Raw genomic sequence first — 19713 nt, 5'->3', positions numbered from 1 at the left:
TTAAAGTGTGGAGGGATCATGGTGCAATTTGATGTTTTGTATGTGCTTTAAGCTCCCTGTTTGTGTGAAATTGAACACACAGAGTTAAACCCGAAGTTCAAAAATACTGAATTAATATAGTTTTATAAGTATGAAATACAAATACTGTGTGCATGTGATTTTTAATAATTGCCCTATTAAAACAAAAATCTGTATTGCTACATGGTATCCCAAATATATGTTTTGTATTATTGGTTTTAGCGCCCCAGAATATCCAGAATATTTGTCTGTTAATGCTGTGCTATGCATCAAACTGGAAAATTATAAGCCTCTCTCAAGTGAATCAGATGTATTAGATTGTTAAGTAAAGCCACAGAAACTTCCTGTCAGAAATAAACCATTAAAATGCAACCCACAATAAAAAAGATGAAATCTCTGATTAAAAAACCTAAGGATCTGGGGAAAAAATCTTATGAGTCTCTCACTGCTCTATGTATCATAGGCTCTTATTCCACGTTGAAAATATTGGAGGGAAAGAGGCGAAACTCATTTGCATACTTTTAGTTTTCATACTCAGTGAACATTTTAATAGAGCTTGAATGGCTGTAATGGGTGTGCAGGAACAGTCTTGTCAGCCATTCTGACATGACGTTCTCATTTTTAGATTTTAAACTGCATTGGTACAAAAACCCTTCACTCCTATAAAAATAGACCTCAGAATCATGAGTGCAATACAGGTAAAATTAGGCACATCTGTAAAGATCTCTGACTTAAGCACATGAATATGAACGAGTCATTTAGTTGCCTTTTGGTTTCTATGCTTTTAATATATATTGCCCATGAAAGGTTGTAGTCTCATTGAAATCAAGCTCATGCTTAAATCTCTCACACCAAAAACAGTGGAACTTAAAAATTGCATAAATGGTTTGAATTGCACCCTTTATTTTGTGTTATGCCTGATTAAATTTTTGTGTAGTATTTCATGCATGCTTTCCATATCTTCTCACCAGTGTGTGTGTGTGTGTGTGTGTGCGTGCGCGTGTGCATGTACCTTTATATGTGTGTGTGCTTGTTTGGATAAGGAGCAGTTATATCACTTTTGCCCAGGAATTCAAGAGCACAGTTAGGAAAGGAGAGTCTGAGAATTCTGTGATTAATTATGCCAGACAGCCAGTTATGATGTAACAACCCCAGCTTCCTAAACCATAGTTTAAGATTTTTGGGAACCCATCAAGTCCTTCCTGCACTTTTTTGACACACTGATCCTTGTCTATTTAAAACAGATTTCCCCATCAAGTATTGATTGCACTGATGTTGCTTTTTCCCTGTGTTATTTGCAGCTGAAAGTAAGTGGAAAGAACCTGCTTAATGTCTGCAAACTGGTGTTTAAAATAAGCAGAAATGAAAAAAATGATTCCATCATTCAACATGACCAAATATTGGGTAAGTATCTTATAAATTCTACCATGGCTGTACCCATGTTTTATTTCTTGGGTAATTTATAAGAGAAAATACACATTTAATTTGTTGGGGGAAATGGAGCAGTCTAGAAATGAAGCAGGAATGCAATGATTTCCAGGCTGCATTTTGATTTTAGATTGCTTCCCCCCTCCCCCCCCCCCCCCCCGAGCATAAAGCACTCTGAATTTCCCACACTATTCAGTATCCAGGTATGTCTGCCTTGGATACTTCAAGGATGGAGGGAAGTTTTTATTTTAACCTTTTGAACTCAAATAAACCACAACTGAGCACCAAAAAAAATGTCAGCTCACATCTAAATTCAGCCAGCCTGCTATCTTGAAGGTAGTGAATGTATTTGATACCAGAAAGTAATCAGTAATTATGTTACCTCATTTTGATTACTTAGAGTCTTGCATATGTACACTCTAAAATTGGGTGGCGGTAGCTTGTGTGAATCAGAGCTTTGCTCACCCAAGCTCCCTCCAGCCAGTTTCCCTGATACTGCAGCCCCTCATCCCAGCCCTGTTCCTTTTCAGAACAGGGTTTTTTTGGGGGGGTGTAACAGCAGGCTGCCTTGGGAAGGAGGAGGTGGGGAATTTCCCTTGTGCAAATGTCTGGGCACTCCCACTCTTGGTCACTTCAAGGTAAGAGGCAATAAGCATTGTTCAGATTAGCATTCACAATTTTCTCCATAGATTCTCTGCTAGAAGTTCTGAGAGCTGAAGACTTGCAAGCAACCACTGAGGCCTTTCTCTATTGTATGGGCGCTATAAAATTCATTTCTGGAAATGCAAAGCTCATTAATGAGATGGTCAGCAAGGGAACTGTTGAAATACTGTTGCAACTCATGAAGCAGATCAATGAAATTAATGAAAATGATGCTCGGTTTTCCAGTTCAGGACACCTCTTGGTTCAGGTCAGAGTTAAACTTTTATTTCAACCAGATAAGATTTGGGACCAGTCTTGAGACTTTGCATGAAATATAAAACAATGATAGGGAGAAAACCGGTACGTGTGTATTTATGTATAACAGTTGGAGCTTCACAAGTTATGGTAAAGAATAGGAAATATAGGGACAAATAAAAAATAACTAAAGATAGCAATTTATATATTCCTGTATAAGATACACACAATTATCTTTTAAAAACACTTTTGACTTTGCCCCTTAGATATTTTGATTTCTACTGGTTATCATTTGTTAATACAAAACACCAACTTTATTTTATTTAGAGCTTCCTTATATCAAAAGGAAAGCATTACCAATCACTGCTATTTATCATTCCACACTTATTTAAATCCATTCAAATCTTGTTCAAGTGTAGTGCAAATTTATCTTCTCTGACTAGCTCATGTTGCCTAGATGAATTTGTTTAGAGTTGCCATACCCCTTATTTCAACATACTTACTAATCTCTTGAATCTTAGTCTCTGGTTTTATTTCCTGTACTTTACATATACAATTGTAGCTGCTATGATCACTTGAAAATGAAGAGGTAATGAAGTATTACTCTTAGAAGGATTCCCTTTACAAATAATGAAGATATGGAAAAATAAAAGTATTCTGGAAGCCAAAACATTCTGCCACATAAATTAAAAAAAGCTCTATTTTGCTAAATATAATAACATGTGCTTTATTTTAGTGATTAACGAAATCCTGAAAGGGATCCAGAGCAAGCTTATAGGAAGTGCTGTTTGATGCTCTTACAGTTATCTATCTTACCTGTTATGCACACAAACAATATGGTGGTGTTGGACTGTAGTGTATAGTAATCATGGGGTCACTATGAGAAAATAGTAGTACTTCAGCAAGGGAAGGCAAAAAAAAAAAAAAGGTTTTGACTACTTTCTATGCTTTTGGCAAGTTGGGGAAAAAGTGATAAAGGAATGGAATCAAATGTCTTTATGCCCTATTCTATTATTTAAGAGGCAAAAGCAAGCTAGCAGAGAGGCAATTTTCAGAGGAGATTAGAAAAGGGATAGAGAATCAGTGAAGCAAAGAGATGCAAGATAGATGTTCCGTACAGCAGCAACAGCCGATGAAAAAGCTCTTGTTCCAGTATGGATGATGATGAAACATGGAAATTGGAGTTTGACTATTGACAAGAGTAGAGGGGACATGCAGATCACTTTGCAAAGGGCATTTATGTAAGTCTAGCAGTGGGAGTCATTGGTAAAGTTCTCATCAAAACAACCCCCCCTTTTGCTTGTATTGTGCTTTGTAGAAAGTTTACAATTTGGAGGGATTTTAATGTTGAATTAACCGAGATTATCATTACTATTGTGGTCATCACTCTGTAGAAGAGGAGATGCAACTCCAAGAGAACAATATTGTTGATATAACTCACAACTTAGCAGAGCCAGAGACAATACAGAAAAGAGCAACTAAAACAATGAAAGCATTGGAGCATGTTCTCTACAAGGAAAGGCTGGAGTATTATTGGGAATTTTATATTTTTGGAAAAGATAACTATATGAGAAAGGATTATAAGTTTATGAATGGGATGGAGAAAGTGCATAGAGAGACTTTTTATCCTTTTCTCTTCATATTAGGGTCATGTAATGAAATCAGTTGGCAGCAAATTCAGAACAGTCAAGTGGAAGTATGTCATCACACAGCATATAGGGTGTAGAATTCACTGCTGGAATTATTGCCAGCCATGATTGTTTTCTTCCATGGAAGGAAGTATACCTCTGAATACCAGATTCTTGAAGGGTTGTTGACTTCATGGTTTGCGTGTGAGCTTCCAGAAAAAACAAAAGTTGCTCTGTTACAAAGGCAAGCTCCCTTTAACTAGCTGCCACTGTTCCAGAGCAACCCCAGCTTGCCTTCCTTCATATCTCAGTTCACATTTTGTTATTTTTGTTCAGTGGGTTAGCTATTCATAGAGTAGCAAATGAACACATCCAAAATGTAGGAAGCTTTAAAAAACCCCCAAAGCTGCTGTTCACCACCACCTGTCCCACTATTGGCAATCTTGTCCTTGCTGGCTTTACCAGTTGTTTGTATGTATAGTCTTCTTTTGGAATGCTCTGAAGTACATGAAAGGCAAAATATAAAAAGTCAACATTTAAACAGCATTAACATGTGGAACCAAAAATTAAAATAGCCATAGCTCTCAGTCACTGACAAACCAGAGGCCTGCCTAAAAAGAAAACACTTAAATTGCCTTCTGAAAGGAATCTGTGCAGTGAACTCTGATTTGTGGATGCTATGTCAAAAAAAGCTTTACTGCTGGTAGAAACCAGTCTCTGCTACTGATGCTTCCTACTTTATGGCATAGCAAAGTACATGTGTAAGAAGACAAATTGTCAAATACGATGGATCCATGCAGGGTTTATAAAGTTAAAATCAGCACATTGAAATTAGGCTGGCAACAATGACCAGCAAAGTTCTTGTAATATGGCATAACATACTCCATGCAGTTAGTGGTGGACATATCCTGCTGTATTCTGAACCAGCTGAATTATCTAATTATCTTCAAGGGCAGCTTTACACAAACTGTAATATAGTAGTTAAGTTGTGAGGTCATCAGGGCATGCACATTACAAGTTGTGTGTTTAAAGAAGGGCACCATTGAAATTTGTGCTGAAAGGGGCACACTGAGCGCCACATGCAAAACTTTACCAACCCAGGAGGAAACTCAGATCCAGAAATATGCCCCAAATGCATTCCTGGTTCTTTGTGGGGAGTGTTATCTCATCCAGGGCAAGCATTACTGATTTCAAGAAACTGCTAAAGCTAGTTCTGTTGGAAAAGAAATGGAGAACTGGGTATTGTCAGTATACTGGTGACATCTCACTCCAAACTGCAAGACAACCTTCCCCCTTCCCCAACGGTTGAATGCAGATGTTAAATATAAGAGAAACACTGCAGGATAATTCCTGCAGAGAAGGGCAGCAGCCTCCTAAAACCACCTTCTGGATCCTTTCAGCAAGGTAGGAGTAGAAGTACTGCAAAAGTATTATCCTGTACTTCTAATCCACAAAGCTGGCCCAGAAGGATACTGAAAATGAAGGTGCTGAAAGTGGCAGAATTTGTACCCCTTCTGTCTATCTCCTGGTGAAGGTAAATCTTGGCCCCAACCCTTGGTCAGAAGCTAGATTGAAATGGGTTTAGGAAATTTGGTTTCATCCAGGAGTGTCTGTCATGGTTTGCTCTAGTATTTTGGCTAAAAAAAAGGAAGGATCATCACACGCACATGCAGTAGTTCCCTGCCCAGTTATGAAGAGATACTAAGTGAACAAGACAGGTCAAAAGGCAGGAGGAGATGGATTCACTTGTCTCCAGGGAAGGAACAACATACTGTCTGCTTTCAAAATAGAGAAATGCGACTCGTGCTGTCCTCTATCCTGTTTTTTAAAATTATGTCTGTATCATTGCTTCATATTCCAGAGTTTAAATAATCCACACTATTTCATACATGTCTGTAGAGTTTCTTAGAGCGGCCATCAGAGGAGGCTTAGGCTAGATCTAACCTTGTTAAATTTTCAAAAGTGTCTGGGACTGATAATAATGTGATGATTTATTCATGTTTAAATATATTTTCTCCAGCTCACTGCCACTTTGCGGAACTTGGTTGACTTGCCTCAGTCAAGGTGCAAGCTCCTGGACTCTGAAGCAATTCCAGAGCTTTGTCTGATGTTGGAGAAGCGTATGAACGACAAGGATGTCTGCACCAATGTGGCCAGAATATTCAGGTAAAGTCCTTTAAAGAAATACAATACAGTTTTTTGTTTCCCATGGAGCAAATACTTGCAGCACCCACTTCTTCACCTCCATCCCCAGCCATGTTGGTTTATTTTGTACTACCATCTTTTGTATGTGTGCAGCTTTAATCCTTGAAATATTGTTGTGGATATTGTTTTGAAGGGGAAATGTTCTGCCTCATAGACTTAAGTCACATAAATGGATATACGCAGAAACAGTCCTTAAGTACCGAAGTCAGCTTCTTTGCAGTTAGGGAATTTTAGACCCTGGACTTCGTGGTTTTTATGGTGCCCCTTTTCTCTTTAAATAGCAGTGTTGGTTATTTTGCTTACTTCACAACATGGCAAGCTAGCTCTCTGGTGTTTTGCTAATTTCACTGAGTGAGGCCCTGGACCCCAAAGTTCTGACCTGGTGGCACCACTGCTTGCATTTGCCTTGCCTGAAATAGGACCCAGTTGCACATGCAGGCTGTACTTGCAGAATTAAATGTGTTTCGCCTCCTCAAGTCGTATGACATTATTAACTAAATCTCTGTTTGGCCTCTCCTTTGAGTCACCGGCATTGCTAAGGCCAAGAACCCCATGCAAAAATCATGAAAGGAACTTCTGTAGGAATTGAACTGGGAAGCAATTCCTTTGCACATACACATTCCTAGGTTCAATCCTTGGCATAATCAGTTAAGGAAGGATGTCCACAAATCACTGAAAGGCCTGTATCTCAAATTTCCCAGAGCAACTGTTAATGGGCTCTTCTACACCTCCATTGCAAATCCATTTTTCATATCCGTTTTGTACATTGTTTGTGCATTGTAGCCCTCGGTTGTTCCATACCACTTCTCACTGTTATCACATCCCATTGTCACAGGACCACACACCCTGCTCATATGTTTCTTGGATTTAGTGTCATTTTGCTCTTTTTGAAACCCATGGACCCTTTGTCAACAACCCATAAACCCAATTACACTCCTTTCTGTCACTGTTTCCAGCTGAAATAAGGAAAAGCACATGCCCTGCTTCTCCCTGCCCCCCCCCCCCAGTATTTCTGTGGCACCATTTGATTACCTTTGCACTCTGAGTAAACATCACTTCTAGGTGTAGCAATGCAATTCAGTGATGCACTCCACTATCTCACCCTACCATCGTCTCTACCAGTCAGTATAAAGCCTTTTCTTTCCCAGAACAGCTGTGATGGATGCTTCATCTGCTTCTGAACCTTCCCTTATTGAGGGGGCATGACAAGGAAGGAAGGGTTTTACAGTGCAATCCTCTATGTGTCTATTCATAAATAAGCCCCATTGAGTTCAGTAGAACTGATTCCCAGATAACTGCATTTAGGTTCTTAAGAAAAGGAGGTAAGGGAGGGGGCTGTGGGGGTCATGCTGCTGCTACTTGTCCTTTGCCCACATTGAAGATCCATGTTACTTTGCACTTTCCTTTGAGGCATGTTAGCCTGGATGGGGAGGGGTGTGGAGGGAGGGAGGGAGGGAGGGAGGGAGGGAGGGAGGGAAAGAAAGAAAGAAAGAAAGAAAGAAAGAGAAAGAAAGAAAGAAAGAAAGAAAGAGAAAGAAAGAAAGAGAAAGAAAGAGAAAGGGGTAGGCAGCACCATAGCTGAAACCTTAGATTTAGCATTCTGTCTGGGTCCCAAGGAGGCAAAGGTTTTCTTGTCTTCCACTTTAACTGGAGGTCTCAGATTCAGCTTTTGATTGTCATTGCCCTATGCAGTATAATTAGCTATTCATTCATAACGGCTCAGCTCCTCTGTTATATAATCCTTACCTTTACTGAATTGGACCAGAATCCTAGCCTATCAGTATGAACACTGAAAAATATTTAAAAATGGAGCAAATGACTTGGCTTGGGCAAGAGCAGGGGACAACTGTTGGAAAAGTTACCCTACTGATGCATGTTATTATTTTTAAACATACAGCAAACTTTCTTCCTTCAATGACTGCTGTACAGCTTTGGCAGATTGCTCCAGATGTTACGTCTTATTTTTAGCCCTGCTAAACAAACACCCAAAGAAGCAGGTCAGTTTTTTCATCTCCTGCTTTTTATATTTTAATCCTTGGATGTGTCTGTGGTGTCGTATGTGTGTAAGCCCATATTCAGTGACCTACTTTCATGTGCATTTACAAGATAGAAATTTTAAACGGTTGACAGCATTTCTAAACAGTAAATTATTGAAATGGACTCAACTTAGATTAACAGCGGGGGCGATATAAGGGACAGGCAGTTGATTAACTCCCTTCTTCTTCTTCTTAGCATACAGATGAGTCGTTTTTGGAGTGTTGGGGCGGGATTCAACTGAGTTGTTGCACAAACAGAACAACATCCGCTTGCGCAATGAGACTTTTCTCCTTTCTCCTTCCCTTGCTTGATCCTGTGCCCCCCAAATACGCTCTGAAGAGTTGGGGGAACCTAGAACAGGTTTAAGGGGCGCATCAGGGGAAGAAGTCCTGTTGAGCGAGCTCTCACACACCCTTCTTGACGCTGTGTTGAATTCCCCACCCTTGACATTTCCCCCAATGGACTTCATTATCAGAAATAAGCAATCTAAGGGCTATGTGTTGTATAGGGCCAAACTTTAATTCTGACCGCCAGCCAGACATTGGCTCCACCATGCCTGTCTCACTGCCACTGCACGCCTCCCTTTCTCTGTTCATGTATTCTGCAGAGTGTCAGCAAGACAGAGGTCAGGCGAGAGGTGCAGCTCCACCACGGCATCTGCTGCTGCCACCAGGCCTGCAAGAAAGTTGTCACAGAGTAGCAGCGCTACAATGGCTGGGTGACAACAGTGCATGACGCCAAGCTTCAGTGTACTAGACATATTTCACAAGCCTTACAATTGCTTACCCCTTGCTTTAAGTGCTAAGTAGTCTGACTCGGTTCATGCTTACTCATAGATAAATCTTACTGCGTTCATGGGGCACACCAAAGTAAGTGTGCATTGCAGCCTTAGGCTGATCATAATAATTTGTACTTGTAGGTAAATTCCATTGAAAACAGGCCTTCTAAGAGGAAATGTGTTTAAAAGCAGGAAGCCACCCCATGATAACTAAGATAATATAAAATTCCCTTTGTTATCTCACAAATCTGTGGGAAATGCTGAGCGGATAAAAATAGTTATTTTGTACTGGGAATTTCAAAAAATGTTTCACCCAAATCCTTTGGCCTTTTATGCCTGGATGACTTTGCTTTTTAGGAAGGCGGGCAATTGGCCAACATCTCAGTAGAGTAGCAGAGGCTAATGACCTTTCTTCACAGTGACAAGAAGTTATAGTGAGTGTCCCAAGAATATTTGTACTAGGGTCTGTTCTTTAACATGTTAAGCACGTGAAAAGGGTATGACCAGTGATACCAAAATGATGCATGAACAGCTAAATAGGGATGTCTTGCTTTAAGCCCCACTGACATCAGTTGAATTTATGTGCTTGAGGTCAAAGCCCCCACCTTTTAAATCTTCAATAGGGATTGCTTTACTTTTAAAGTGAGAAGTTTGTAATCCTTAAAGAGATGTGGGTTTACTTAAATCTATACCAATTCCCCAGGGGATTTTTGTGGTGACTGAGCCAAAACCAGCCACAATGAGTCACTCCTTCTCTTTGGAAATGTCACTGGTACTAGGCTGGGCTGTTGTAGGTTGAATGATTCTTACTTAGAATGAAGTTATCTGAAATTATTGGGACTTAGTTCAAGGGAAATAAATTTAGAACAAAAATGTAATAATTTTAGTTTTAGGATACTAATAGAGATATAAAGAAACAGTTTCTGTATTTTGGACCAAGTCTCAACAAATCTGCCCTCTCAGCTCATGCTGTTGTTAATGCTCATCTGTTTAAGGTTTAATGACTGACAACTATTGCATTTCATGCTTCAGGAGTAACTTTCTTCCATTAAAGTTCTATTCTTCTTTACTAAACCTGAAAGATAGATTTTAAAATTATGGAATTTCCAATCAAATCAGAATGATTAGACTCATTGGAGAATTCATGACACCAGCCAATGGTCTATTGAGGACAAAGTTCCAGACTAAAATGACTTTGAAGATTAGAATTTACTCCTGATGAAATACTTATGAGTAGCTCTGCATGTCTTATAGCCGCCTCCCACAGGGAATAGAGATATGGGAGACTTGTTTTCTGTGGGCTGACTAGTGCATGATTTATTTTTCTTGTCGTGCAAAAAAGTGTCAGAATTCTGAAACCTTCCATCGCTTCCTCTAGTCTGTACTGTAGTATCCTGAAATTTACTAATGCAATGCCAGACTTATTTTAGTAATTTTCTGTAAGCCCACAATCTCACAGTAGAAATCCCACCCTATCACACCCTTTTATTTATGTCTTTCCATAGCCTAGAATGTTACATAGAAAATAAGTATTCTGGTATAGCAAACTGCATAACAGCATGGACCTGATGTATGCAACAAATAATAACACAGCCAGAGCACTCTGTCTAGTGGTAATACCTTGGTAGAAGAGTATATTCAGTCTCAGACCACCAGCCTATTGAACCAACTTTAAATCTGTCAATCCATGGTCTTATTTCTGGCAGTGTTTTGTTTCTTGCTATGTAAGATCCCATAACAAGCCTGCTGGATTGTACCAGTGGCCCATCTCACAATGGCGAATCAGATGCCTATGGGAAGCTTGCAAGCTGGAGATGAGTGCTTCAGCTCTCTCCCTGCAGTTCCCTGCAACTGGGAAACCCAGCCAGATGGGCGGGGTATAAATAATAAATTATTATAGTCAGAAGCACCATGCCTCCGACAGTGGAGGTGGAACATAGCCATTGTGGCTCATAGCTGTTGATAGCCTTGCCCTACTGTGCTAGCTGTCCTGAGAACATAAATTGTGTGAAGGTGCGAGATTTAAATTGATTATATCTAGCTGATAATTCTAATTTATGACTGGACAGTCCTGTTTCCAGACTGCTGCATTTTAACAAAACGAGAAAGTAAAAAATATTTTATCTTTATCTTTCTCCTGATTCATCAGTTGCTTGGTAACTAACGAAGAAAAGGTATTCCTGCATTCACATATGGGGATTAAAATAAACAAAACTGTAATAAAACAATAAAATACAGCTAATACAGTACCACCAAAAAATAAAAACACTTTAAAAGAGAAATATATGTACTTAGGACTATTAACACATTCTATTTTTAAAATATCACAAGGCATTCTTGGCTTCTATAAGGTTTTGACATGAGACAGAAGAGAGGTAATTTTACATGCTGTGGGTTTTTTCATTTTAAAATACTGTACAGTAGATATTAACTGAAGTAAAGACGACCATTTTCTTCTTGCAAACCATTATTGATCACTTTTACTTACAGCAGGGATGTTTACATCTTCTTTAATTCCAGGATTTAGTCATCCGTATCATTTTTATTCTTGGAAATTTAACAGCAAAGAACAACCGGGCCCGGGAACAGTTTTTTGAGGTGCAAGGAAGCATTAATACCCTGATAGCACTATTCCAGGCTAATTGTGAAGCTGATTTAAATAGTAAACTGCTGAAAGGTGATGGCGATATAAAAAATCTCAAGCATCCGTCTGAAGCAGAAGATGTGCTCATCAAACTTGTAAGAGTGGTTGCCAATTTGTCCATCCATCCCACTGTAGGCACAAGTCTGGCAACAAACCATCATATTGTGACATTACTCATTACGGTACTAGGTAAGAACTGCTTTGTTCTTAGAGGAAGAAACGTTTTTCCTTAAGTTTCCCATAGTGAAATAATTTAAATCCTGCTAAAGTGATGAAATTGGTTGATTAATGATACTATGAAACTGGCAGCATCTCCAAGATTTCCCTAGTATTTTTCCAGTCATCCTCCAAACCATATTCACCATCATCTTCCTTTATCTGCAAGCTTGTCTGCTGTTTCAACTGCTGCATACCAGCCCATCCCCTATTCAATCTCCTATAAACCATACTGCATGTCATTTCTCTCCCTGATATTTCCTATAGTAAATTCAACATCTCAAAACGGTACCTCTTCACACCACCCTGTACCCTCTAGCCAGTTCCAGCTCCCACCCTCAGAAACTCAGGCACCCTTTGCTGATTTAGCCCATTGAGGAAACAAAGCAAGCCGTCCATGCTGATTTTCTTCTTTCTGCTGGAAAAATAATACTGAAACCAGAGGGAAGATGGTGTATTTTCTAGTTATATGACCATGAAGCCTTAAGCCACTGGGACCAAGCTCCTTTTCACATTTCAGTGGAGCTTACTACTAGGTCAGTGTGACTTAGAATTTCACCAGGTTTTTCTGTAGTACAGTGTAGAGAATAGTGGTGGGCATACATCATAAATGCATGTTTGTATAGCACACTCAAGCTTTCAGAGTTCACGCATGCATTCGGTTTGTAATCCTTACAACATCCTTCTAAGGTAAAGTGATAATATCTCCCATATTGCAGATAGGATGGTTTAGGTACAGAGAGTTGCTTGATTAAGGCCTACCTAATTAGTTGATGTATTCAGTCTGTTTGGCTACACCAACAAACTGGTATCAATGGTAAGCAGGATTGTTGGGGCTGTATTCTGTGATGATGCACTGAGCTTTGATGGATATAATTTGAAAGCCCATATAAGTAAGGTCTGGCATTGACATGTCTTGAAAGCTTCTCTCCTCTCACTTGCAAATTTTCAAAATTCTTGCTGCATATTGCTTATTAAAATAAGCAAGGAGAATGGGCACATATGAACACCTCATGGAAAAACCAGGCATGATCACAATGTGGTTTTGGAATGGCCCAAAGCTTTCTTTTATATAGTCTTTGGAATGTTGTGAACAACAGTCACCAAAGCTGTGAAATGTCAAAATGTTAAGTGTCTTGAAAAAACACGTCTTTTTTTGTCCAAATTACTAGAAAACAAATCAGTTGATGAATGTGAGGAGCTGGTTATTAATACCACAGCAACAATCAGCAATTTATCTTTCTACCAAGTGAAGAATTCTGTAATCCAGGAGAAGAAATTATATATTGCAGAGCGTAAGGATTTTTTTATTTAAAAAGATTAGTATATCATATTTCTGTTATTAGAGAGCCAGTATGGTGTAGTGGTTAAGAGCGGTAGTCACGTAATCTGGGGAACCGGGTTCGCGTCTCCGCTCCTCCACATGCAGCTGCTGGGTGACCTTGGGCCAGTCACACTTCTCTGAAGTCTCTCAGCCCCGCTCACCTCACAGAGTGTTTGTTGTGGGGGAGGAAGGGAAAGGAGAATGTTAGCCGCTTTGAGACTCCTTAAAGGGAGTGAAAGGCGGGATATCAAATCCAAACTCCTCTTCTTCTTCTTATAATGATATAATATCCCTCATAGTATTGAGCAACAGTGAGAAATAGCACTGAAATAAGATGTTATCTACTTTCTCAGTTTTGGTTGGTAAAGCTGATCTCATTTGATAATCCTTGTGGATGTAATGATGAATATGAAATTTGCTCAGTTTGCAAACTGGTTAGGCTGGAGAACAGCAGGTTGAGTGTAGATCTAAACTCAAAGTTGCTCTTTCCCATTATAGATTAAAAACTATGATATCAAATTTAAAGCTCAAGTATTGGGCTCAAAAACATTAAATGAGAAGACATTAACAGGAGTCTTCACATATTCCAAGACTAGAAACTGATTATTTCCTTGGATTTATTATACACTAGGTAATTTTTTTGGAGTTGTAGTTACAGGAGAACTAGAAATTATTTTAGAATACCGAAAACCCAGTGAGTGATACTGAGTTATTGCTGGCTTAGCAAGTGTAATCAAAATGTGCTTGTCTAGTCACACATCAATATTTTCATATGACAGAGATTCAGTAATTTAGTTTCCAGCAGACTATCTGGGTACTGAGCTTTCTTACTTCCACTCCTCTACGTTGTAAATTTGCTTCAATCATTTAACTGTGCTGCAAAGGTGACCAATTTCTTGAACTATGCTAAGTGCATCTTTTCTGCTTCTGTACTAACAGTGCTTTTAAAGCTATTAATGAGCAGTAATATGGATGGAATTCTGGAGGCTATTCGAGTCTTTGGTAATCTTTCACAATGCCATGAAATCTGTGACTTCATTATACAGCGAAAGGGTGAGTTTCTGTCCCATTAGACCAAATAAATAAATATCAGTTACATGACTACAATATGTTGCCTATTCAAGTTTAACATATCGAGTGCTAAAATCCATCTACACCAAAATGGCGCCATTTGAAAGCATATGGATTAGAACAATGTGTCCGATAGGCTGCTTATAGACCTTGGAATTCAGAGATTCTCATTATACCAGAGCAGGTAACGTTGGGTAGATACATCATAATAGCTCTCCATGGCTAGGGCCACTCTGAAATCATAGCAGATAAACCATCAAAAAGCCAGAGGTTGCAAGAATTGGAGGGAAGTTCAAGGGCACCTATGGCCCATTGTGTTGTTGAGCATGTAGCTAATGATAAAAGCAAATATGTTAACAGTCTGAGCTGTTGGTAAAGCACATCTTATTTTAGTTGCTATAATAAAGAAGTTTAATGATTCAGCTTTGTAGTGCTCATATTGTTTAGCATTAGATACCTGCAACTTGAATGCTGGGAGTGAGAGAGTGGTATTCCGGCAGTGCGCCAGATAAATTCATGGATTATATGGATTATATGTTGAGTTCTTCAAACTTTCAACACACATTTGTTTCATTGTTAACACTGTGAAAATTCTTAAAGACAATCTTGTTCTCTGAAATAGTTATTTTTTGCTGTGCTGTCTAGTGTACAAGTTCATGATCGCTTTGCTCGATACCAAACACCAGGATGTCTGCTTTTCAGCCTGCGGAGTTCTCCTCAATCTTACAGTGGATAAAAGCAGGCGTAGTATATTGAACGAAGAAGGAGGAATTAAAAAGTGAGTTCAGAAAACTAGTGGGAGTTGGAGAGTTAAGTGAGCTTTTACTTATGATGGGGTGGAGAGAAACATCCAGGTTTAAGGACAGCCACAGAAAAGGTAGTCCTGACAAAAGTCTAAAACTATCTTTACTCCATTATTGCAACAGGTTGATCGATTGTTTGAGAGACTTTGGGCCTACAGACTGGCAGCTGGCTTGTTTGATATGTAAAACTTTGTGGAACTACAGTGAGAATGTTAGCATGGCCAAAGCTTGCTTTGAAGATGACGAATCAAACACCTTGCTCGTTATCCTTGCATCATTTTTAGGTAAGCTGTAAAAGCCAATCTCATTACCCTTTCTTAACAAGTGGAATGAAAATACAGAAGCTACTCACTCAGGCAGCCGTATTCTGAATACTACGTATAGTGCTGTTTGGACACCTACCCTAGATAGAGTGTTCGCTAGTAAGATCCAAAAAGTCTTCCTTAACTGCTCTGAAGGATTCTGGGGAAGGAGAGGAATTCCTTTTTGTGCAAGTGGGAAACCACAACTGGATATCACCCATATTGTCTTCAGTTTGCTGGGAGGGAAATGCAAAAGGCATTAATGAAGTCATTAAGGGAATGGAATATATTTTTCTTCCTCTTAGGTAATACTAGAATTTAGTGTTAATGCCATGAAAGTGACTGGTAGTAGTTTCAAAACAAATGAAAGCACTTCACAAAATGCACACGTACCTTATGGCAGCAAATGCCATAAATAATGGTAATGGCCACAGGCAGATTGCCTAAAATCCATGGGGGGTGTATTTTTTGTCAATAGCTATGCGCTATAATAGTACCTTCATGTTCGGAGGAAGCATGTCTCCGAATACCAACTGTGGTGAGGAGCAAAACATAGGGGAGGGCTCTTGCCTTCAGGCCTGTCTTGAGAGCTGTCCAGAAGCAGTCAGCTGTGGGGCGTGATGCTGTACTAAATAGCGTCTTTGTCTAATCCAGCAGGGCTCCAATGTTTTACCTCTACTTCTGATAATTGTAATTCTATTGTGTTGAATCCAACTAAGCCATATTTACTGAGAAACTACCTCTTGTTCAAATGGCAGTATAGCAGCTGTGTGAAATTATCTATGCAGTGTTCTATCTAGACCAGGATCAACACTCACTGCTGTCACATGCACAAGGTGGATTTTTAAGAAGACATTGGCACTATTTTTCTCAGTCTTAGTCACGTTTACTAAAAGGAAAATCCTGCACGTCCTGTGAAGAGACCCTAAATAATTTAAATGCATTGTTCTGTTTCATATTGACTGATAATATCATCGTTGTTCTTGCTGCAGATGAAGAATTAGCTCTGGATTACAATTTGGACGATTTAAGAGATTATCACAAACTTTACTGGGAAACAGAGTTCAAACCTGTGGCGCAGAAGCTTCTCCAGAGGATTCAAGACTGCAACTTTTGAATTCCTTATTTCAAGGTGGGTGCTGAGGATACTCCAGTGGCCGTTTATGCAAAGTTGTTGCACTCAAAGTGCTTTGACAGAAAGTGGCTTTAGGTAGTTTTCTTTTGTATTTGCATGTACGTTCATTGTATGATACCTTTTCTTAAATTTCCAGTGGCATTTAGGGATGTAAAAATAAACCAGCTACAGCATCTGGTTTGTGTGTCTTTTTAGAAAGCTAAAAATATGTCCCAAGACAGTAGATGTTTGCAGAAAAGTGATTATCTCATGATGAGCAAGGATTCAGTTCCTTGTCCTGTTGACTTGGGATATTAAATATGCATTTATTAGATCGGATTGTAGAAAATAGAGCCTTAATGGGGGGAAAATAGCAACTTCTGGCCTCCCCTTCTGTGGTTTCCAGAAATTTAGAGGTGCACTAAATCAGCATTAAGGTTTTTTTCCATGTGTGTAGCTAAAATTTGACATTGCCCCCCAATCCTATATTTCGTACAACTGTTTTTTAGATAATGGAGTGTTCTCATACTAACTCAACTAATACATTGTCCATAGAGAAACTGATTATTACTTTTTATCTTGGAAATTTTTATATGACTTGCTATCAACAAAATAGTGGTGGAAAATCTCTACTACATTATACAGAAGAGGCACATGCCCAAATAACCTCTATAGGAGATTTTGCATCATTAGCTCCTATTTGGTTTAATGCAAAACTACTATATTCTACTCTTCCCTCTGATGCTTTAAAAAAAGGGCCGCATCTGTTTTAAAACTGAAACTAAACAACCTGCAAAGAGGCAAGCATCAGCTTTATACAATATCCTTGATGAACTGAGAACATCTTTGGATGTTGATATTATTAGACTTCAATTGCTTTATACAGCAATTAGTAGAAGGTATGTTTTAGCCTAAGCCAATTTAAGAACCACACATTTGTTCTATGATTTTTTGGATCAGCATAAACCTTGTATTTTATTTTTTTTACTAAAGGAAATAGCAGATGCTTCCTGTTAAACTGTCAGGGGTTGCATTTTAGTTTTTTGTTCTTTCCCCTCAAACACAAATAGACAGCAGTGCAGGGCCAGATATCGCACTCATTACTCTATACTAGTTAATGCTAGTTCAAATAAAATGCCTGAAATAAGAACAGAACAAAAATTGTTTTATTTAAACAATTCAGTAATACTGACAGATTTTATAGCAGTTCATGCTGCTCATACAAAAGTATCCATATATTTTCCAGAAACAGCTGTATGCCAAACTTAAGGGTTTTATTGTTATGCTATTTTCCTGCTTGACTACATAAGCTAAGTGATGGACCATAGGCATGGGTAAGCAAATGTATGGAGAGGCTGCCTGATAGTCTGAATTAACTTTCCCACACCTTAGATAACTTCTAGGAACAATAAGAAATAGGAGAATGTTTGTCCTTGTTACCAAGCATTTAGCATTTCACATAGTTGCAGTCTTAAGCAGCTTTGAAAATTCTTACTCCTTTTCACACTGTTGATTTAGCCACACAACCACTGTGAACAAGTCCAGGCCAGTAACTTTTTTTTTTTAAAGCTAGACACTCCTGTTACAATCAAAACTGTTAGTGTGAATACAGTTCAGTTTCAAATCATTAGCAAGGACTTTCTCTAATAACCATATAAGGCTCAGATTTCATTTGTAGCTTAATTGGAATTGCTAGTCTCTTCATTTCACTAGCAAGTACAGCAGCATCAAGACGTTTCCTTTAAAAAATATCAGTTATTCTTATATCAAAAGCAGAAGTCTTTTTAAATTCTCCTCGTGTCCCCAGATTTTGTTATCTACTTGCAACAATACAAGATTTGCGTAATTAACTACTTGGCTGCCACAAATCATGGTTTCCTGTGCTATCAAGAGCAGGCTGTAGTGATCAAGGAGCCTCTCTGAACAATTTTGTCCACCAAGCCCAGTAGTAATATTCCACCAAGGAAGGAGCTGAAACTAAAAGAAAGTTATGGCACAATCGATCTCATGGCTTTTAGCCACCACTGGTTCCGAAGCTCGGTAGCATCTCCTAGTAGGCAGCACCTGCTGCACCTTCCAACCTAGTTAGCCAGCCAGCCAAACATTTCAGGTCATGTAGCGAGTAATGGCTCTCAGAGCATACAGCAGTTCCGCCTGCATCCGCGCTTCTATGAGAAGCAAATTGACATGAACCTTTAAAGAAGAAGAGAAGAAACATAGCTGAGTTTCAAGTACGTCTCCTGTCCAGAGTATTGTTGTCAAGCATGCAGGATTTCTGTGATTAAATGTTTCACTGGTCAACCCATTAGGCCGTGAACCCAGTAGCAGTGGCATGGTGGCTACTGGCCTTGGATCTGTAAAGAGTGCATGTTTCCCCATCTGACAGCCATGGTCACAGTTTGAAAGTATTAAAATGAATCAACACGAAAAAATATTAAACCACTAGAATCCTGTGTACAGAAGACAGGCAAGTGGGAAATAGTGTCCAATACATCCTCACTGTGTGATAAGGTTGGCCAATGTAAAATGAAGGCACTGTGTAGAGCCTTCCCTGGGATCCAAGAACATACTATGTAGGTGCAGTAGGCAGAGGCCTACCCTTAAAGAGGTCTTCGATCAAGCTTGCTACAGTGATGTGAACCAACATCATTATAATCCTTATTCTCTCATACTATGAATGTAAAAATACAAACACTGCTTATTTGAAAAAAGTATACAAGTTTGTAATAAATGGGAGATTAAATCTACGTAGAATCATGGGAGTTGCAAGCAAAATGTATTGGCCTCATTATCTAACTATCAAGCAACATTATTGCTCAATATAGCAAAGTCAAAATATATGTTTGAAGAACTTACCTTCTCAGAGTGTTTGAACTGTCTCCAAAAGCTATCATACATTCTGTTTGTGGTCTTCTCAGGAGCACACACCACAGTTTTGATGTAAATTTTAAAACTGCGGTCCAGTAGCTGGTTAATTTCACCATAGTCATAGTCATCATATCTGTTTGGAATTAAGGGGGAAACTTATCTCTCCAAAAACAAATATTTTTGTCTTTACAGTACAATCATCATAGTAGCTACTTGACAGGAATAGGTGTTTCTGTGCATCTCCAACCACAGCCCCATGACAGTAGCCTTCTGAATACTTTCTCCTCTTCTCTCCAGTTGAACAACTTCCCTTCTCCAGTGCTTTTCTCTGCTTCCCACAGCTCTGGAAGATTACTTCCTTTGTGTGAAGCAGCACTATC

General features: G+C 39.0%; 2 protein-coding genes across 27 annotated transcripts in view; one reads left to right on the top strand and one right to left on the bottom strand.

Moving 5' to 3' along the window:
• Nucleotides 1-16661, top strand: part of ARMC2 (armadillo repeat containing 2) — an 83601-nt gene extending 66940 nt beyond the window's left edge. For all 19 annotated transcript variants that reach the window (XM_083433471.1, XM_083433470.1, XM_083433469.1 and 16 more), the window contains 10 exons: nt 1320-1422; nt 2136-2356; nt 5992-6137; nt 8074-8173; nt 11512-11824; nt 13024-13146; nt 14115-14228; nt 14892-15024; nt 15173-15333; nt 16344-16661. In XM_083433471.1, coding sequence (XP_083289597.1) covers nt 1320-1422; nt 2136-2356; nt 5992-6137; nt 8074-8173; nt 11512-11824; nt 13024-13146; nt 14115-14228; nt 14892-15024; nt 15173-15333; nt 16344-16468 — 1539 coding nt within the window. In that variant the 3' untranslated portion in view covers nt 16469-16661. The remainder of the gene's footprint in view (nt 1-1319; nt 1423-2135; nt 2357-5991; nt 6138-8073; nt 8174-11511; nt 11825-13023; nt 13147-14114; nt 14229-14891; nt 15025-15172; nt 15334-16343) is intronic.
• A 948-nt stretch (nt 16662-17609) lies between these two features.
• SESN1 (sestrin 1) overlaps nt 17610-19713 on the bottom strand; it is a 48579-nt gene continuing 46475 nt past the window's right edge. For all 8 annotated transcript variants that reach the window (XM_083433520.1, XM_083433521.1, XM_083433522.1 and 5 more), the window contains 2 exons: nt 19322-19466; nt 17610-18658 (listed from right to left, as the gene is read on the bottom strand). In XM_083433520.1, coding sequence (XP_083289646.1) covers nt 18572-18658; nt 19322-19466 — 232 coding nt within the window. In that variant the 3' untranslated portion in view covers nt 17610-18571. The remainder of the gene's footprint in view (nt 18659-19321; nt 19467-19713) is intronic.

Source organism: Podarcis tiliguerta (genome assembly GCF_965153285.1).
Source record: "Podarcis tiliguerta genome assembly, chromosome: 3".
In the NCBI taxonomy this organism is placed as follows: Eukaryota; Metazoa; Chordata; class Lepidosauria; order Squamata; family Lacertidae; genus Podarcis; species Podarcis tiliguerta.
The sequence above is the reverse complement of the archived record's forward strand: the minus strand, read 5'-3'. Positions and strand labels throughout refer to the sequence as shown.